Raw genomic sequence first — 16,734 nt, 5'->3', positions numbered from 1 at the left:
CAATTATCTATTTCAAAGTAACATCATGTAGGTTCAAAACCACTGGCTAGCGGGCTATTCGGATTTCCAGATAAATTCAAGTTTTTAAAGAAGCATCCAAACAGAGAGTTTTTTATATGGTTACACTCTATGAGCGAACCTACTTGATCTCTTTAAACTTTCCACGTTTCATACATATCCAATCGTTCTTTATAAAAGGAATTAATCGGTTATTTGGCTAACAATTTTCAAAGTAATACATGTACATGTAAAAAACCAAAATGAAAATTTAAAAATTTAATTAAAGGAACCCAGCGCTAACAGATGATTGACGTTTGTGGTCATCTTTTGAATTTAAGTCATAATTAAACTCATCATAGATACCAAAATTAAAATTGTATACACCAGACGCGCGTTTCGACTACAAAAGACTCATCAGTGAAGCTCAAAGTTTAAAGGCCAAATAAAGTACGAAGTTGAAGAGCATTGAGGACCCAAAATTCCGAAAGATTTTGCCAAATACAGCTAAGGTAATTTATTCCTGGGGTAGAAAATCCTTAGTAATTCGAAAAGTTTTATAACATTAAATTTATAATTATGACCACATTAATGATAATTTATGTACACTTCGACTAAAATTTAGCAATATGTTTAAAAAAAAGATAAAGGGGACCGAACTAATTTTCTTTTTTCGAATATTGCTAATACTCCTGATAAGCATCACTATCCAAAGACTTTATTACGAAGTTAATCTTGGATAACATATTTATTAAACAACCATTTTGGATAAAAACATATAAACCAACTAGAGTTCATAATTAATTACAACATCTTAATTATGTAAATTTATTTTATTGTGTGCCTTATGAGAAACTGCATGGGGTTAAAACGGATGTTAAATTCATATTTTCTACAACTAGCATTGGAGTTATTGTTCATGACGATGACGTTTATTTATCTTGGTCCGAGGTATCTATCGTAGAATCTTCATAATCTTTAAAGTTTCTGCTTGACATTGGTACTGACAGAAACACTGAACAGACCATGGTTCTTTTGTTGGTTCGTTTACTTTGTATAACATACCAAGCACTTCATACGATGTAGGTCTTTTGTTCGTATCAGCGTGGATGCATCTACCAGTCACGTTCTTCAGCTGAAAAGTAACACTATAAGAGATGTATACCACTTTGTTCAAAGCTAACATAAATAATTAAATATTTATTCGTTGTAATATGTTTTAAAATAAAGGTATGAGAACATTTTTTCAGAAAATTGCGGGAATAATTCCCCTTTTGGAAGGGGGGGGGTCTTGCTGCTAAATTGTATTGTACTAAGTTGTTTTTTTCGGAGTGTTGTTTGTATCTCCGTAGTTTTTCTAGTTCGGTGTGAAGTCTGTCTCTCTCCGCGTATGCATTATGATTGCCTTTTTGGTTTATCCTCCTTTTTTATGACAACACGTACGAACAGCAATTGCAACTTGTTATGTTGATTTTTGGCTCGATGTTAAAATGCATATATTTGCAACATATCTTAATGAATAAGTCTTTTCTGAGAAATAATATACGTGGATCCAATGTATTTAGTTACTACTATATAAAAGAAAAAGAACGTACAATGATTATCATTCATTTATGGTGAGCACTTCTTTACAAAGATAACAGTTTTCTTTGCAATGAACAAGTTGATTTGTGTTGGGTAAATGCAAGTACCAGAGTGTGTGTTTATGTATGTGTCTGTTGTTCTTTTCCACTTTTTGTTACAACGTTGATATTCATATAATATATAATAGTAAAAAAATGTAATCATTTATTCAATATTTGTTTTCTTCATTAAAGTCCTTAACACCCTAGTCATGTGGTGATTCAAAGGGATTGTAAAAGCCTGACTACTGAAAAAAAATTAGTTAGTACATAACTAACAAAAACGAAAGACCGTCTACGAGTATTGTATGTTTTTGTGTAAAGGTGTGGTAGACATTATTTTAAAGGTTTGCACTACAGATGTTTTCCTCAATCAGACATACTACTGCATAATTTGTAAACAGCAACCTAACAACTCAAATAATCAGAAAAGACTTCAACAGGTTAACAATAGAAATATTTCTGGATAGTGTCCAAGTAAACTGTAAATATTCGCACCAGATGCGCATTTCGACAATCAATGTCTAGCAGACAGGGAATGTGTTAATCAGTCATTATTATTTTTTTATGGTTTTGAAGGGGGAAATGAGGAGGTAAAGATTGCATTCATGAATTTTCAACCCTTATGTGACTGCCTTAGTAGCTATCAATTTTCTAGACTTTATCACTACTTTTGAGATGTATAAAACATAGTGCATTGCGAACAACATTACATACATGAAGATTTAAGAAATTATCAATGAAACATATGCTCAGTTATTCAAGTTTCAAATTGATGTGTATGTGTATGACTATAGTTGAAAAGAATAAACATGAACTGTACATGTTGCATGAATCTAGTATCTGTTTTTAAACTTCAATAATAATAGACACATTGATCTATTCAAAGCATCATTTTTTTTGGTATTTGCTGGATTAATTTAATAAACAAAATACTGACCTAAAGGCATAGACATAGGATATTTTTCACAGTTTTTTATTACCATACCACTGCCTATTAAATGCATATTTTTTTCTTAAAACATTGAAAATGTACAAAATAGACTTAATATTGTTCAACTGAAATAATGCAGCCTCCAAATGTGTGATAGGTGCTTTTTAAATCCATTACACTTATTTCTGTATTAATGATTTTCACTATTGTCACTTTTTACACAGAACCAGGACATAGGTGGACAGAATCAAGACATTTTTTTCTAAAACCAGCACATTATTAGGACATCTGTGTAAGGTAACCAGAGATAACCAAAATGAATATTTGTGAAAGGTGACCAGAGGTATTCAAAGTTAATATCTGTGTTAGGTGACCAGAGGTAACCAAAGTTAATATCTGTGTCAGATGACCAGATGTAACCATAATTAATAGTTGCGTCAGGTGACCAGAGGTAACCAAAGTCAACATCTTTGTTAGAAACTAGAGGAAACAAAAATCAACATCAATGTAAGTAAGGAGACTAGTGGTAACCAAAGTCAAGATCTGTGTAAGATGACCAGAGGTAACCAAAGTTAATATCTGTGTAAGGTGGCCAGAGGGAACCAATCAAAGTGTATATATGTGTTAGGTGACCAAGGGTAGTCATTGTCAATATATGTGTTAGAGGACCAAAGGTAACTTGAGTCAATATATATGTAAGGTGACAAGGGGTACCCATTATCAATACATGTGTAACTAAAGTCAACATCTGTATTAAGAGAACAGAGGGAACAGAATTAAATATCTGTGAAAGGTGACAAAAAAAAACGAAGTCAATATATGTGACTAACTATGAGATTTCAAGGCTTATGGAGGTACCTGGTCTTAAATGGGCTTATTGCTTACTTATCCAGTACATACTGAGAGAAAACATCCTTTCAAGTTATTATGACAGATTTGTTGAAACAACAGTGCAATGGGTCTACATAAGGAGTATTCGATTCATTTTTTTTTATTAACGAACGCATTTTGTTTATGAGAGGACACATTATACCTATCATTGGCGCTGAGTAATTTCAACCGGCCTACTTGAAAACAGTTTCAAATGTACTCAAAACAACTCTATTTGCTTCTTTTTCTATAAAATGTAATTTAAACTTGCAATGAAATTAGTTTAAATTTTGTCTGTAGTAGGTTTTTTTCTTTTAAAGTTTAATTATGCAAGTCTTTACTAACCATAGCATGCTAGGCGTAACAGTTTATATAAGGCGTAGTTTTAAAAATGTATTATGATACTGCAATTTTAATGATTCTATCTATGAACACTCTACAGAGCAGATAACTTTAGATTTTCAAACTCTTTGAAGGTTTTTTTTATCAATTTATGCAGAATAAAGTAATTTCAAATTCAATCAAAAACGTAAAATTTAAAAATTATGTAACCAAAGTAAAGTGGTTTACCTTCTCCACAAATACTCCGAAAACGACAATTTAATATATGAGGAAATTGAATGAACTATCTGACAAAATTCTTTTAATTTGTGAGCGTTGGATATACCTTCAATTTATAAATTATTTTACCAGGCTTCAACTTATCAATATATTTTAAATTTACCTTGTTAACATAACAACTACTTCTTTGGACTTCTATGATAAATCTCTAATATTTTTTCTAATATTTCTGTTTACTTATATATGGATATTTCTAAAATCTGGACTCCTAATAATTCAACACAGTATGTTTACAAAATGTGACGTTAGGTTCATAGTTGACGGCGTTTTTCTATCAATGACGTTATACCTCCATAAGCCACACAATGTCATGGCGGGTCACATATGAGTTAGGTGACAATGATGAACTAACGTTCATATATGTGCAAGTTGATCAGAGGTTATCAACATCAATATCTGTGTAATGTGAACCATAGGTAACTAAAATAATATATGTGTAAGGTGACCAGAGGTAAACAAAGTCATCATATTTGTAAATAAGGTGATTAGAAGAAACCAAAGTCGATATCTGTGTTAGGTGACCAAAATATCCAAAGTGAATATCTGTGTTAGATGATCAGAGCTAACCAACGTCAATGTATGTGTTAGGGGACCAGAGGGAAACAAATTAAATATTTGTAATATGGCCAGAACACCAATGTAAGGCGACCAGGGGTAAACATAATCAATATCTGTGACAATTGGCCAGAGGTAACCAAAGCCAATGTATGTTCTAGGTGTCAAAAGGTAACCAAAGTCATTATATGCGTAAGGTGCAGAAGTAACCAAATTGAATGATTGTGTAATGTGACCAGATCATCATTGTAAGGTGACCAGAGGTGAACATAGTCAATATCTTTGCAAGGTGACCATAGGTAACAAACGTCAATATATGTGTTAGCTGACCAGAGATTACCAAATTTAATATCTGTGTAATGTGACCAGAACATCATTGTAAGGTGATTAGAGATTAACATGTTCAATATCTGTGCAAGGTGACTAGAGGTAACCAAAGTAAATATATGTTTAAGATGACCAGAGGTTACCAACGTCAATATCTGTGTAAGATGACCAAATATATTTGTTAGGAAACCAGATGTAAATAAAGTCAACGTATATGTAAATTAAGTGGTCAGAGAAAACAGAAGTCAATATCTGTGTAAGGCGACCAGAGGTAACTGAAGTGAATATCTGTGTAAGATGATCAAATATAACAAATGTCAATACATGTGTTAGGTGATCAGAGAGAACCAAATTAAGTGTCTGTGTTATGTGACCAGAACATCACTGTAAGGTGACCAGAGGTAACCATAGTCAATATCTGTGCAAGGTGACCAGAGGTAACGAAAGTCAATATATGAGTAAGGTGATGAGAAGTAACCATAGTCAATATCTTTGTGAGGTGACCAGAGGTGACCAGAGGTAACCAAAGTCAATATATGTGTACATAAGGTGACCAGAGGAAACAAAAGTCAATATCTTCGCAAGATGATCAGTGTTAAGCACTGTTAAAATATGTGTTAGGGATCCAGAGGTAAACAAATAAAATATCTGTGTAATGTGACCAGGATATCTTTGTAAGGTGACTAGGGATAAACATAGTCAATATCTGTGCAAGGTGAATAGAGGTAACCACAGCCAATATATGTGTAAGGTGGCCAGAGGTAACAAAATGAATATCTATATTAGGTGGCAAGAGGTAACTACATTGAATGTGTGTTTAAGATGACCAGGGGTAACCAACGTCAATATATATGTTAGGTGACCAGAAGTAACCAAAATGAATAATTGTGTAATGTGACCAGAGCATCATTGTTAGGTGACCAGAGGTAAACATAGTCAGTATATTTGCAAGGTGACCAGAGGTAACAAATATATGTCTTAGTTGTCCAGAAGATCAATGTAAGGTTACCAGAGGTAACAATAGTCAATATCTTTGTAAGTTGACCAGAGGTACCCAAAATAAATATATGTGTAAGATTATCAGTACATCAGTGTTAGGTGACCAGATATATGTGTATGTTGATCAGAGGTAAATAAATCAATATTTGTGCTTGGTGATATTGTGTAACTAAAGTTAACATCTGTGTTTGTAAGATTACTATATTTTACAAAAGTCAATATCTGTGCAAGATGACCAGAGTTAATTAAAGTCATTATATGTGTAAGGTTACCAGAATTAACCAAAGTGAATATCTGTGTTTGGTGACCAGATCTAGAGGTAACCAAAGTGAATATGTGTGCGATGACCAGAGGTCACCAAAGTGAATATGTGTGCGATGACCAGAGGTCACCAAAGTGAATATGTGTGCGATGACCAGAGGTAACCAACGTCAATATATGTGTTAGGTGACCAGAGGTAACACAATTGAATAATTGTGTAATTTGACCAGAGCATCATTGTAAGGTGACCAGAGGTAAACATAGTCAATATTTGTGCAAGGTAACCAGAGGTAACCAAATTAAATATATGGGTAAGGTGACAAGAGCATCAATGTAAGCTAACCAGGGATAACAATAGTCTATATCGTTGTAAGGGGACCAGAGGTAACCAAAACACAATCTCTGTTAGGTGACCATGGGTAACCAAAGTCAACAGATGTGTGATTATGGTTACCACAGTATAACTATCATGTGCTAAAATAGGATATAGTTTTTTTGTTTTTAAATCTACAATCTACCTCCGATTGTAAAGTAAAATATTTTTGTACTTGCGACCAAACTTTAATCATTTCACGCACGAATGGCATACACACGGATGTTTTTATCATTATATTAGCTACTATACACCATTATTGAATGTTACAGTTTTGGAACATACTTATAGCTTCGTTGTAGCTATAAAAGATTAGGCAAAAACATATTGACAGGGATATTAGATAAGGAAGGAAGAACACGGTTTTCCAGATATACAAGTATACTTTTTACTACGTAAGTTTATTCTTTGTTATGCATCTTAATTAATCTTAATAGCGGTTTAACAGTACATCTAAACATTTATAGTAGAATGAAATATATAACTGTTTAATTATAACCTAGGACAGAGATTAGAGTGTTGACGGTGTGTTTTAATACAATCGAATCAATCATAAAATACTTAGAAAAATCTTACAAATTGCCTGACTAAATAAAGAACTTATTCACCGCAAAACATCTAGAATTGTATTTAAAATGTACCATACATTATAAAACCAAATAGTGTGTAAAAGGTTCGAAAATTTTCATCGGGTTAAACATGACTTTTCAGAAGAGGTACGCCGATTGTCGAATTTTGAAGTATAAAAGTCCAATAAGTAAACTATAGAACGTCTAATTTGCATATTTTCAAATTTTTCAAAATCGATACATCATGATTGAGAAGATAATAATATTCAAAATATAAGTGACAAAACTATATGAAATATTCAATGAAGATATATATATGGTGTGTTAATTGTTGTGATTTAAAACGCCGATTTTGTAAAACAATATATGTATATTAGTTAAAATAAATTTCAATCATACAAATTTAAACTATTGGTAGTGCACACTTTCCAATATTTTTCTATTAACTGTAACTTAATAATTTATAATTAACGATCTTTATTCAATGTGGGCATGGTTTACACTATAAAAAAGACATATATGTAAGGGTCTACTGAGCTTTTAACCAACAAATATATCAATTATAGATAACTTTCTTGTAAATCTGTTTTCGTTTTTGTCACTTTTTAAGAAAAATTGCCGATTTCAACTCCATGTAAAAGATGTGTCGTATAGGAAATCAAGTGTGTCATTCTCTACATGTGTATAAAGGTGCGTATATACATCGGGGAAAAGTCCAATGATCGTTTATACTAGTCTGTAGATCTTAATAATGTAAAAGAAAAATTAGCAAAATGGTTCTGCATTAAAAAGACCAACGGTAAATTAAGAATTAAAATGTGTAAAATCAATGACTAAAACCGAAAGATGACATATATATATATATATATATGCAAGTAAGTCTAAATTGAAACGTTCAAACCTATGATTGCGTTAGATAAAAACCGCAATTTGTATACGTGTGCATGCACACAAAATTTCTTGCTAAAGGGGTCCAAATACAGCACATACAACATTTTTAAAAGACCTAAAAAATGAAAAAGTAATTTTTACAAAACGCATTTGACTAACAGGTCGAACAACACATGTTTTTAAACCCTGTTGGCGATTGCCAAATAAAAGGATCACCGATGTAATAAATGGATCTTAATTTCATATATCCATCGGATCACCAGCAGTGGTCTAGCGCGTCGGATACAGTGCAGGAAATTTGGTGTCACGATATCTTAGTAGCATGAGTTTGAATCCCGGCGAGGGAAGAACAAAAAAATTACGAAAGCAAATTTACAAATCTAACATTGTTGGGCTGATGTTTAGACGAGTTGTATATACAGACTGTACACAGCCATTTATCACCATCACTGCTGGTGATCCGATGTATTAATCTGATGTAGAATTGTCACTGATTCAGACGTACTTATAAATATAATTATTTCTGTGACTGTATCTTGCATTAATTTGTAGGATCCTTTACAATAGATATTTCAGATGATCTGTAACAATTCCATCTTCATGCCTTATATATCATGTACTGTATTACGACGCTAGATTAAAACTGACGAGGAAAGGTAACACCCGGCCACCGAAAGCTTTATTATTGTGAAGCCTAGGTGGCCGAGTGGTCTAGCGCGTCGGATACAGTACAGGCGATTTGGTGTCACAATATCTCAGTAGCATGAGTTCGAATCCCGGCGAGGGAAGAACAAAAAATTTGCGAAAAAAAATTTACAGATCTAACATTGTTGGGCTGATGTTTAGACGAGTTGTATATACAGAATGTACACAGCCATGTATCACCATCACTGCTGGTGATCCGATGTATTAATCTGTTGTAGAGTTGTCACTGGTTCAGACGTACTTATAAATATAATTATTTCTGTGACTGTATCTTGCATTAATTTGTAGGACCCTTTACAATAGATATTTCAGCTGATCTGTAACAATTCCATCTTCATGCCTTATATATCATGTACTGTATTACGACGCTAGATTAAAACTGACGAAAAAAGGTAACAACCGGCCACCGAAAGCTTTATTATTGTGAAGCCTAGATGGCCGAGTGGTGTAGCGCGTCGGATACAGTGCAGGCGATTTGGAGTCACGATATCTCAGTAGCATGAGTTCGAATCCCGGCGAGGGAAGAACAAAAAATTTGCGAAAGCAAATTTACAAAATCTAACATTGTTGGGCTGATGTTTAGACGAGTTGTATATACAGAATGTACATAGCCATGTATCACCATCACTGCTGGTGATCCGATGGATTAATCTGTTGTAGAGTTGTCACTGGTTCAGACGTACTTATAAATATAATTATTTCTGTGACTGTATCTTGCATTAATTTGTAGGACCCTTTATAATAGATATTTCAGCTGATCTGTAACAATTCCATCTTCATGCCTTATATATCATGTACTGTATTACGACGCTAGATTAAAACTGACGAGGAAAGGTAACACCCGGCCACCGAAAGCTTTATTATTGTGAAGCATAGGTGGCCGAGTGGCCTAGCGCGTCGGATACAATGCAGGCGATTTGGTGTCACACTATCTCAGTAGCATGAGCTCGAATCCCGGCGAGGGAAGAACAAAAAATTTGCGAAAGCAAATTTACAGATCTAACATTATTTGGCTGATGTTTAGACGAATTGTATATACAGAATGTACACAGCCATGTATCACCATCACTGCTGGTGATCCGATGGATTAATCTGTTGTAGAGTTGTCACTGGTTCAGACGTACTTATATATATATCAGTACGTCTGACTGCCATTGGCGATTGCCAAATAAACGGATCACAAGATGTAACAAAATGGATCTTTCAAGAGTCTATCCTAAGTTGAGGTAAATTATATGGCCTTTCAAATACCGTTTCGATTCCTAACATCACTGGAGAGACATTAATTGTCGAAATCCGGATATGGTGTACAAATGTTTGCACCTCATGTTTGCGGTATACCAACTTTTCCGCAAATTTATTGTTTTCTGTTTGGTATTTAATTAATAAATTAAATGAAGATCCATTTTGTAACATCTTTTGATCCTTTTTTTGGCAATCGCCAATGGCAGTCAGCAGGGTTTAAGAACATCCGTTGTTCGACCTGTTAGTCAAATGTGTTTTGTTTAAATATACTTTTTTTTCACTTTTTTGGTTTTTTGGAAAATATTGTTTGTGCTGTATTTAGACCCCTCTTCAAGAAATTTGTTTTGCATGCACACATATAAAAATTGCGGTTTTTATCCAACGCAATCATAGGTTTGAACGTTGTTTTCAATTTAGACTTATGTATATATAGACTTCACTTCACTTGACACTGAAGAAGGCTATTTGTTAAGCCGAAATATTTGTCAATACGATTTAATAACAAGATATTCGTATAATACCATCTTATATTAGTATCGTTGTGCAAATCTCTAGACTTATATAATTTTTTCCTTATCTGCACAGTATCGTCTATTCTAGACGATCCGGTACATAGTAAATTTGCTGGTTGGTCCTTTTTACAGACTTCTATATATATATATATATATTAAAATTTAAGAAAATATGATGTACCACAAATTGTCAGCGGATATATTACTCATCAAATCACAGTTTATATGTAATTTTATGAAAACATATAATAATTTGCATTTCCCGCAAGAAAATAATTTGTATACGTAACATTAAGTACCCGTTTCTTAAATATTATAAGAAACGGGTACGTAATGCTACGTATACAAATTATTTCCTTGCGGGAAATGCAAATTATTATATGTTTTCATAAAATTACATATAAACTGTGATTTGATGAGTAATATATCCGCTGACAATTTGTGTACATCATATTTTCTTAAATTTTAATATTGTATTTCCTTTTTAATTTGTGTTTGAGTGATTAATTAAGCTATTATTAGAGGAGAACATATATAAACAGCAGTGAATACTCCGTCGACAATTTGTAACCATCAAATTTTCTTAAATTCTAATATAGTATTTCCTTTTTAGCTCGTGTTTGAGTGATTAAATCAGCTATTGTTAGAGGAGAACAAATATAAACAGCAGTGAATACTCTGTTACTTTCATTTTTAGATATTTCTATCGTTTGTCGTGTTCGAGAATATAATTAATTCGATGTATGATTCATAAGCATCCTGAAGCCTCCTACCCCATTCGTTCTTAATGGTTCGAAACCTAATTTAAAACGGAGAAAGTAAGGAACAATGGCCAATTAACACTAGAAGACCATCTAGTAAAGAAAGTTCACTTGCGATGACGCCATAACCCTGTCAAAATTGATATATTAACGATAATTATTATTCAAAATAGATATGAGTATTAAATCTTGTAGCAAAATATCTCTTTTTGGTAAAGCATTGGCTCATATCTAAATATTAATGACAATATCTCAAAATTAGGCTATTTATGAAGTTTTTGTAAGAATGTAAATATCTAAGACTTCACCCTAAAATATAAATACTGATGGTTGACAGTTTAAGGTCTTATTAATCTCTAAAAGATTTTGTTTGATAATTTAAAATAATTTACAATTTTCGATATATAGGGCGAAAAAGTAGCTTTATCATATCTTCTCCTTTTATCTGATTTTTAGCTACTTTTAATTTCCATGTTTCTTATCATTAAATCTACTATATGTAATAATCTGAACAAGATAAATATAAAAACATATATTACCTAGTTGAAAGAAAAGTTTTCAAAGTACAATGTATTTATAAACATTAAACATGCATACTAAAGACCATCGTGTATTGATGTAAACCAATGTTTGTTCTCTTTGACATCAGATATAAACAACATAGAGGGAATACATTTTATAAGTAAATATTTCCTACTACTCACTTCATTTATTTTTCACATTTAGTGTAACTGTGAGAAAATGGAAAGAAACAGAAGACCCTTCCAGATTTTTAGTAGAAGCTACATGACGCGTAATTCCAATCTAAATCCAAATGAAAGACCAAGCGTTGATTATAATGATGTAGACTTTGATGCCTTAATTATCCTTAAACCCCATACAGGAATATAAAATGAATCATGACGTTATGGATATAAAAAGTTCTACCAAAGAACATTTAACATTGAACAATATTCAAGGCACTTCCAGACCAACCATATCAGACATAATCAATCAACGAAAAGATGTCAAAATAATATCTGTATTTAAGCGTTTAGGTGCAGAGCCATACAAATCGCGGAGTCAACGGCTGGAAAAGTTTACCCAAAATACATCCATAAATGATTGTCGGATAATTTCAAATGATTTTCAGGATAATGATAATATGAAAGTCAACTCTAAATCTAGCATCGCACTTGAAACTAATAGAAATCACAAAACTGATAACAAAGTCGGAAATCTGGATTTTAAAGGAGAAACCTTTTTGTCAGAAATTGAGGAAATTGAGTCAAGAAAACGAAGCCGATCACATAGCTCCGACTCCAATCGGCGAAAAGTAATTAGAACATCAAGCAATTTTGTTGGTGTGAACATTGAAAAAGAAGGACCAAGAAGCGAAACGTATCAATACAGTGCACATGCGCCTACAGAAAGAATTAAAGACAAACGAAGTATTCTTGGAGATAGAAAACTCGAAATGTCAAATTCTAAGAATAACATAAGTCAAGGTAGAGTTCATCACATTTCAGCGGGACAACAAGAAAGCAATGTGCCTGTTTCAAGCAGACTATCGTTAATTGTATATCAAAGAAAGAATTGTAAAGTCCGATATCAATCTCGTCCAAACGGACAATCAAGCAGTCCAAACACAAAGCAACATCACAGTGAAATAAAACTAAATACAAAATATTCCCAGAACGGATTTGAAGTGTCTGAAGAAAAAAAAAACATACATAAATTGTCAAAGATGGATACCGAATATTTAGCGGCTTAAATTAGTACTTGCAGTAGAGAATTAGACACATTTCTATTTAAGCATGTGGTTATTGAGCATATGTCTTTATTTTTACAAGTAATGTGTAAGTTATGTGAGTCTAAGCATTATTCATTAGTACAGAAAGCTCTCAATCCATTAAAAGAAAGAAAGTTCTTTGACCGACAGGATATAAAAGATATTATTTGGGAGCTTCGTTTACAGTTTGAGGGGGAAGAAATTCACATGCTGATAAATTTACTTCTTTTGATGAAAGGGTTTGTATGTCATGTGAATAGTGGACCATCCGATCTAATGCAACCATTAGATTCTTTAGAAAGATGTGTTCACGAAAACGTGAAGGACGAGAGTCAACAAAGAAACCTAGAGTTTCTAATACAAGAAATAAGAGACAAATGGGATCCAGAGAATACCCCTTACAACGAGAACCAACTTTCAACATTAGCTATACTGCCAGATTTTATTGAAATAGAGTCATGTGAAAGTTGTATTGTTGATTCTGATTATGAAGATCATGAAACAGAAGAAGGCTACTTACGACGACTATTCATGCTTCATCGTCAAGATTTTATCAGGCCCTTGTGTATAGGGTTGATGTCTTTAAAAGATAGTTTATATGAAGATCCGGACTGCCTTGAGAAAGGATGGCGACATGATGACATCCGTGTCTATAAAAATATAACTTTTCTAACACGCTGTTGTAATGAACAAAACGGATTAACTTGGAAAATAAGATTTGATATCACTCCCTATAGTCGAATCAACTGGAACACCAGAAAGTTACTTACATTTGGATCTCTTGTTTGTTTTACAAAAAAAAACTTTTCGATTCTCACGTTTGCAACTGTAGCAGAGCGTAATGCTAGTGATCTAAAAAGGGGTATTTTTGAAATTAAATTTACCGAAGCTAATGCAGACGTGAATGAAATTTTACAACAGCCTGATGTTCTTCTTATTGAAAGCCGCGCTTTCTTTCTGTCTTACCTTTAGACATTAAAATCACTTAAGAGTATGCACAGTGAAGTATTTAATAAGGCAACTGCTTTACCGTTCTGTAAACAGTTATTACCAGAGAAACACAGCGTGGAAAAAGATGTACCAGATTATTCTAAGTCTTCTAAATTCGTAAAAGAAGAATTTGATATCAGCTGTTTGAATTCTAAACTACATGAATACAAGATAGACATTTCAACGGAGGCAAACTGGCCTTGTGCAGATTTTCTTGGTATGGACGATTCTCAACACAGAGCAATCATTACATCAATGAAAAGTAAACTGGCGTTAATACAGGGACCACCTGGAACAGGAAAAACAGTAGTTGGACTGAAAATAGCGCAACTACTTTTAAAAAATGACCATATATGGCGTGAACAAGATAATCAAAGACCAATGCTTATTCTTAGTTACACCAACCATGCGTTAGATCAATTTCTACTGGATATTTCTACACGATTGCGAAAAACCGACGCCGTTGATATTGTCCGATTAGGATCAAGGTCAGAAGTTGAAATATTGAAAGAATTTAACTTGATTGCTAAACGCAAACCGTACACTTACAAAAAAGAGGAGTACAGTACTCGCACAGGATAAATTCGAATACGCACAAAAAGGGAAACATCAACCGAATTGAATGTATTGGCATGTAATGCTAAATCAAATTTAAATACAAGAATTAAAGACCATGAAAACTTGAAAAAGCTACGAGATGAAATTCAAACAGGAATAGTTCATCAAGACTGGCTCCATGATGTAGCTAATGTTATTACTGACACGCAGTACAATGCACTCAAAAACGAGTCGTCTTTAATTAGATGGTTAAAAGTTGAATCATTAACACAACAAGTCACTATACAACAAAACTTTAGGGAAAATATTTACGATGAAGATGATTTTGATTATTTCGATGACGAGGAAAATTGGTATGATGATCTAAGTGTTGATTATGACGAAGAGGGAACACAGACAATGGAAAAACTTCTACTGATACATTTTGACTTCGATAAACTGAAAATGATAATTTCTTCAAATATTGTATTTAGCAAAGAGAAAACGCAATGCAAGCAATGGTTTTGGGATCGATACAATGAGAACGAAAAATATTTTCTCATTAAACAAATAGAAGAGAAACTCTGTTGTACACAAGCAATGTCAGTTGAGGAAGCATGTTCTGTGTCAAATATATGGTGTATCAATAATCCAAAAAAATGGCAGTTGTATAAATACTGGATTGAACAGTCTCTCATTCCCATCAACAAAGAAATAAAACATTGTGAGGAAAGCTACCAAATATCCCAAGGACGTTATGAGGAGATTCAACATATAGCTGATATTAAAATATTGAAGAGAGCAAAACTTGTAGCATGTACAATAACTAGAGCGGCAAGAGATATAGAATTACTCAAAGGCGTTTTTCCAAGCATTGTTCTCATTGAAGAAGCTGCTGAAATCCCAGAACATCACGTAGTGGCATGTTTGACATCTTCATGCCAGCAACTTATTATGATTGGCGACCACCAACAATTGCGTCCGTCTTACAACGATTATAAAACTGCACGAGAGCATAAAATAAATATATCCCTTTTTGAAAGACTTATTAGTGGACGTGTTCCTTATACCCGATTAGAATATCAACATAGAATGAGACCAACGATATCCAAGCTTTTAGTGCCTCACATTTATCGTACTTTGCAAGACGACCAAAGTGTGTTTGAATATGAAAACGTTAAAGGAATTCACTGTAATGTCTTCTTTTTATCGCATTTTGAGTTTGAAGACCAGGAGCATGAAGAACTTTCAAGAAGTCACAAGAACGAGTTCGAAGCAATGTTCATTTGTAAATTGTACAGATATCTCAGAATGCAAGGATATCCTTCTTCTAAAATAACTGTACTGTCAACATACTCAGATCAGGTTCGGCTACTTTGCAACATGATCAAGATTGAAGACAAAAACATTTCAAGAAAGGATGAGGTCGTTAATTGTCCAGGAATTCTAAGTCGGGACGACGAACCATCCGTAAGAATTACAACAGTAGATAATTTTCAAGGAGAAGAAAATGATATAATATTATTATCGCTTGTAAGACGTAATATGGAAAACGAAATAGGCTATTTATCCGAGGCAAATAGAGTTTGCGTTGCTCTATCAAGGGCAAAAATAGGACTTTATGTGGTAGGCAATTTTGAACTTTTAAGATCGAGATCAGAACTGTGGAAAAACATTGTCAATGATGCTGAAAAAAGACAATCTTTTGGCTCCAAGCTAATTTTAACTTGTCAAAAACACAAGAATTCAACATATGTTTCTAAGCCAGACGACTTTGATTTAGTTACAGATGGCGGATGTCAAAAACCTTGCGAAATCAAGAGACAATGTGGGCACTTCTGTTTAAGAAAATGTCATGTTGATGATCCAGATCACGAAGGCATGTGTCCAAAACAATGCCACAGACAAGTATGCGAAATGGGACATTAGGTGCATAAAACCATGCCATTATCCAAACTCGTGTGAGAAATGTAATGAAATCGTAGAAAAAACAATTCCAAAATGTCAACATAGAAAACGTATGCCTTGTCATAAAGATCCACAGTCTGCATCATGCGATGAACAATGCCAAGTTATCATACCATGTGGCCATCGTTGTAAGAAACATTGTACAGATCCTTGTAATACCGAAGATGACTGCAAGCAATTGATAAAGATAAACGCTCGTTGTGGACATAAGGTTCAAGCTCCATGT

General features: G+C 33.4%; 2 protein-coding genes across 2 annotated transcripts; both read left to right on the top strand.

Annotated features, from left to right (window-relative positions):
- Positions 1-6,585: 6,585 nt before the first annotated feature.
- Positions 6,586-14,094, top strand: LOC127719487 (NFX1-type zinc finger-containing protein 1-like). The gene is made up of 2 exons (XM_052225637.1): positions 6,586-6,954; positions 11,969-14,094. Exon 2 carries the CDS (start codon positions 13,056-13,058, stop codon positions 13,983-13,985), a length of 930 nt encoding a protein of 309 aa, XP_052081597.1. The 5' UTR covers positions 6,586-6,954; positions 11,969-13,055; the 3' UTR covers positions 13,986-14,094.
- A 491-nt stretch (positions 14,095-14,585) lies between these two features.
- Positions 14,586-16,694, top strand: LOC127719483 (NFX1-type zinc finger-containing protein 1-like). The gene has a single exon (XM_052225633.1). It carries the CDS (start codon positions 14,961-14,963, stop codon positions 16,467-16,469), a length of 1,509 nt encoding a protein of 502 aa, XP_052081593.1. The 5' UTR covers positions 14,586-14,960; the 3' UTR covers positions 16,470-16,694.
- Positions 16,695-16,734: the final 40 nt, after the last annotated feature.

Source organism: Mytilus californianus, unplaced genomic scaffold (assembly GCF_021869535.1).
Source record: "Mytilus californianus isolate M0D057914Y unplaced genomic scaffold, xbMytCali1.0.p SCAF_11, whole genome shotgun sequence".
Taxonomy (NCBI): Eukaryota; Metazoa; Mollusca; class Bivalvia; order Mytilida; family Mytilidae; genus Mytilus; species Mytilus californianus.
The sequence above is the reverse complement of the archived record's forward strand: the minus strand, read 5'-3'. Positions and strand labels throughout refer to the sequence as shown.